Raw genomic sequence first — 5,000 nt, 5'->3', positions numbered from 1 at the left:
CCAAACCCCCTCTGGTCCTGATACCAAACCCCCTCTGGTCCTGATACCAAACCCCCTCTGGTCCTGATACCACCAAACCCCCTCTGGTCCTGATACCAAACCCCCTCTGGTCCTGATACCACCAAACCCCCTCTGGTCCTGATACCCACCAAACCCCCTCTGGTCCTGATACCAAACCCCCTCTGGTCCTGATACCCACCAAACCCCCTCTGGTCCTGATACCCACCAAACCCCCTCTGGTCCTGATACCCACCAAACCCCCTCTGGTCCTGATACCCACCAAACCCCCTCTGGTCCTGATACCCAAACCCCCTCTGGTCCTGATACCCACCAAACCCCCTCTGGTCCTGATACCCAAACCCCCTCTGGTCCTGATACCAAACCCCCTCTGGTCCTGATACCAAACCCCCTCTGGTCCTGATACCAAACCCTCTCTGGTCCTGATACCCACCAAACCCCCTCTGGTCCTGATATCCACCAAACCCCCTCTGGTCCTGATATCCACCAAACCCCCTCTGGTCCTGATACCCACCAAACCCCCTCTGGTCCTGATACCCACCAAACCCCCTCTGGTCCTGATACCAAACCCCCTCTGGTCCTGATACCAAACCCCCTCTGGTCCTGATACCCACCAAACCCCCTCTGGTCCTGATATCCACCAAACCCCCTCTGGTCCTGATACCCACCAAACCCCCTCTGGTCCTGATACCCACCAAACCCCCTCTGGTCCTGATACCCACCAAACCCCCTCTGGTCCTGATATCCACCAAACCCCCTCTGGTCCTGATACCAAACCCCCTCTGGTCCTGATACCCACCAAACCCCCTCTGGTCCTGATACCAAACCCCCTCTGGTCCTGATACCCACCAAACCCCCTCTGGTCCTGATACCCAAACCCCCTCTGGTCCTGATACCCACCAAACCCCCTCTGGTCCTGATACCCACCAAACCCCCTCTGGTCCTGATACCAAACCCCCTCTGGTCCTGATATCCACCAAACCCCCTCTGGTCCTGATACCAAACCCCCTCTGGTCCTGATACCCACCAAACCCCCTCTGGTCCTGATACCCACCAAACCCCCTCTGGTCCTGATACCCAAACCCCCTCTGGTCCTGATACCCAAACCCCCTCTGGTCCTGATACCCAAACCCCCTCTGGTCCTGATACCCACCAAACCCCCTCTGGTCCTGATACCCACCAAACCCCCTCTGGTCCTGATACCCACCAAACCCCCTCTGGTCCTGATACCCAAACCCCCTCTGGTCCTGATACCAAACCCCCTCTGGTCCTGATACCCACCAAACCCCCTCTGGTCCTGATACCCACCAAACCCCCTCTGGTCCTGATACCCACCAAACCCCCTCTGGTCCTGATACCCACCAAACCCCCTCTGGTCCTGATACCCACCAAACCCCCTCTGGTCCTGATACCCACCAAACCCCCTCTGGTCCTGATACCAAACCCCCTCTGGTCCTGATACCCACAGTAAAAGCCCTGGTCATTGTTACCCTTCACAGTAAAAGCCCTGGTCATTGTTACCCTTCACAGTAAAAGCCCTGGTCATTGTTACCCTTCACAGTAAAAGCCCTGGTCATTGTTACCCTTCACAGTAAAAGCCCTGGTCATTGTTCCCCTTCACAGTAAAAGCCCTGGTCATTGTCTAACCCTTCACAGTAAAAGCCCTGGTCATTGTCTAACCCTTCAGAGTAAAAGCCCTGGTCATTGTCTAACCCTTCATAATAAAAGCCCTGGTCATTGTCTAACCCTTCACAGTAAAAGCCCTGGTCATTGTTACCCTTCACAGTAAAAGCCCTGGTCATTGTTCCCCTTCACAGTAAAAGCCCTGGTCATTGTTACCCTTCACAGTAAAAGCCCTGGTCATTGTTACCCTTCACAGTAAAAGCCCTGGTCATTGTTACCCTTCAGAGTAAAAGCCCTGGTCATTGTTACCCTTCACAGTAAAAGCCCTGGTCATTGTTACCCTTCAGAGTAAAAGCCCTGGTCATTGTTACCCTTCAGAGTAAAAGCCCTGGTCATTACCTGTACGAGCTGCGGCAGGAAGTCCAGCAGCTCTGGGTCTGAGATGGAATCCATCCACTGGACAGCTGTTCTCCTCAACTCCTGATCCGGGAAGCTGAGGGACAGACAGACAGACAGACAGACAGACAGACAGACAGACAGACAGGCAGACAATGTAAAAAAATTAAGCTGGACTTTTTCCCCCTTTTTTTGCAACCCGATAAAATAAAAATGTGCCTGAATGTTCTGTGAGCTAGGTGAGTTAACAGAGTTTTATTAGCGGCACGTACGATGCATGCAGCAGACCCAGAGTGTCAAACACAGACACGCACTCACCCCCCCCGCCCCCACACACACACACACACACGCACTCACCCCCCCCCACACACACACACACACACACGCACTCACCCCCCCCCCACACACACACACACACACACACACACAGAGGTACGTACGATGCGTGCAGCAGCCCCAGTGCGTCGCGGTGGTCCAGGCAGGTCCACTGGCGGAGCAGGGCGTAGATGTCAGGCAGACAGGCCCATGTCCAGCAGGGGGCCGCAGCCAGAACCAGGGGCAGAGCTGACGGCTGGGCCTGGCAGAAAGACCTCTTCTCCCAGAGCAGCCGACGGTCCTCTGACGTCAGCCTGCAGGCAACAAGGACAGGATCACACTGTCTGTCTGTCTGTCTGTCTGTCTGTCTGTCTGTCTGTCTGTCTGTCTGTCTGTCTGTGTGTGTGTCTGTCTGTCTGTCTGTCTGTCTGTCTGTCTGTCTGTCTGTCCTCTGACGTCAGCCTGGAGGCAACAAGGGCAGTATATCACTACTCATTATAAACTACTCGCAAACAGACGCAAAAAAATAGGAAAAAAGTTTAAAAAAAAAAAATTGCAACTTTTTTGCATTTTTGGACTTTTTTTTCAGAATTTGAGGAATATAAAAAAAATAATAATCTGAATGTTTGTGCAAAATGTTGTGGTGTGGTGTGGTGTGTGTGTGTGTGTGTGTGTGTGTGTGTGTGTGTGTGTGTGTGTGTGTGTGTGTGTGTGTGTCTCTGTTTCTCTGTGTGCGTGTCTGTGTGTGTGCGTGTGCGTGTGTGTCTCTGTTTCTCTGTGTGCGTGTCTGTGTGTGTGTGTGTGCGTGTGTGTCTCTGTTTCTCTGTGTGCGTGTCTGTGTGTGTGTGTGTGTGTGTGTGTGTGTGCGTGTGTGTCTCTGTTTCTCTGTGTGCGTGTCTGTGTGTGTGTGTTTCTCTCTCACCAGTAGAAGGCCTTCTTGTGCAGCACGTCTGTTAGCTGAGTCTGGCTGGCTGAGTCCAGACGAGAGAAGTCGTACTGAGGACAGAAGTCTGCCGGAGGGGGGGAGGAGAAAGAGACAGAGAAGGAGGACGAGGGGAAGTCCAACTGAGAGAGAGACAGGCAGGCAGGCAGACAGCCAGAGGGAGAGGGGTGGGGAGAGAGACATACACAATAATATCAGAATCACCCAAATAATATGCTGTTTTCAACACTAAAAATCTTAGCTGGATGTAGTAGACATCCGTGTACTTCTAACCATCCTAAATCTGGCCACAAGAATCAGGACATCCTAAATCTTTCTTCTACCAAACTAAACAGATAGTACGGAGACTGGAACACAGGGAGAGAGAAGCTTTATGTTCTAATATGGTTTGTCTGTTTTAGTCACAAACAAAAGAATAAAAACAGATCGAGATATTTTCTATTAAAATGCAGAACTTACTTATTATGGTCTGGCTAAACTTGGTTATCTAATGAAAAAGTCAGTCAGTCCGTGTTTTATTAGAAAAAGGTATATGTTAAATGGACTTCACTTATAAAGCTCTTTTTCCTGGTTTTTCACAGACCCAAAGCACTTTACATTGTTTTGTACACATTCACCCATTCACACACACATTCATACACCGATAGCAGCAGCAGCTACCGCGCAGGGTGCAAGCTAACTATCAGGAGACATTTAGGGTTCAGTGTCTCTTTGCCCAGGGACACTTGGACATGTGGCGGGGAGACGGGGGATCCAACCACCGACCCTGTAACCCAGTGGACGACCGCCCTACACACTTCACCACAGACGATTAATGAAAAGTTAATCTTCATTATGACCTCACAGTGACCTCATTATGACATCATAGTGACCTCATAGTGACCTCACACCTCCAGGTCACATGACTCACCTGCAGTATGACGCTGTCTGGCTGGCTGAAGTTAGGAGCGCTGCTGCGGGCGCTGCCTGCTCCCGGGGTGGACGGCCACAAGCCCAACAGCTTCCTCCCACAGGTTAGGATGCTAGAGAGAGAGAGAGACAGGTTAGAGAGAGAGACAGGTTAGAGAGAGACAGACAGGTTAGAGAGAGACAGGTTAGAGAGAGAGACAGGTTAGAGAGAGAGACAGGTTAGAGAGAGAGACAGGTTAGAGAGAGAGAGACAGGTTAGGATGCTAGAGAGAGAGACAGGTTAGAGAGAGAGACAGGTTAGAGAGAGAGACAGGTTAGAGAGAGACAGGTTAGAGAGAGACAGGTTAGGATGCTAGAGAGAGAGAGACAGGTTAGAGAGAGAGACAGGTTAGAGAGAGAGAGACAGGTTAGAGAGAGACAGGTTAGAGAGAGAGACAGGTTAGAGAGAGACAGGTTAGAGAGAGAGACAGGTTAGAGAGAGACAGGTTAGAGAGAGAGACAGGTTAGAGAGAGAGAGACAGGTTAGAGAGAGAGAGACAGGTTAGAGAGAGACAGGTTAGAGAGAGAGACAGGTTAGGATGCTAGAGAGAGAGAGACAGGTTAGGATGCTAGAGAGAGAGAGAGACAGGTTAGAGAGAGAGACAGGTTAGGATGCTAGAGAGAGAGAGAGAGACAGGTTAGAGAGAGAGAGGTTAGGATGCTAGAGAGAGAGAGAGACAGGTTAGAGAGAGACAGGTTAGGATGCTAGAGAGAGAGAGACAGGTTAGGATGCTAGAGAGAGAGAGAGACAGGTTAG

General features: G+C 51.1%; 1 protein-coding gene across 3 annotated transcripts in view; it reads right to left on the bottom strand.

Annotated features, from left to right (window-relative positions):
- The window catches only part of pik3c2b (phosphatidylinositol-4-phosphate 3-kinase, catalytic subunit type 2 beta), a 57,045-nt gene that overhangs the window by 23,601 nt on the left and 28,444 nt on the right, over positions 1-5,000 (bottom strand). For all 3 annotated transcript variants that reach the window (XM_080026939.1, XM_080026941.1, XM_080026940.1), the window contains exons 17-20: positions 4,206-4,317; positions 3,275-3,417; positions 2,478-2,666; positions 2,041-2,134 (exon numbers count right to left, since the gene is read on the bottom strand). In XM_080026939.1, the coding sequence (XP_079883065.1) occupies positions 2,041-2,134; positions 2,478-2,666; positions 3,275-3,417; positions 4,206-4,317 (538 nt within the window). The remainder of the gene's footprint in view (positions 1-2,040; positions 2,135-2,477; positions 2,667-3,274; positions 3,418-4,205; positions 4,318-5,000) is intronic.

This window comes from Ammodytes marinus (assembly GCF_949987685.1).
Source record: "Ammodytes marinus genome assembly, chromosome: 4".
Taxonomy (NCBI): domain Eukaryota; kingdom Metazoa; phylum Chordata; class Actinopteri; order Uranoscopiformes; family Ammodytidae; genus Ammodytes; species Ammodytes marinus.
Note: the sequence above shows the minus strand (reverse complement) of the source record. Positions and strands in the feature narration are given on the sequence as shown.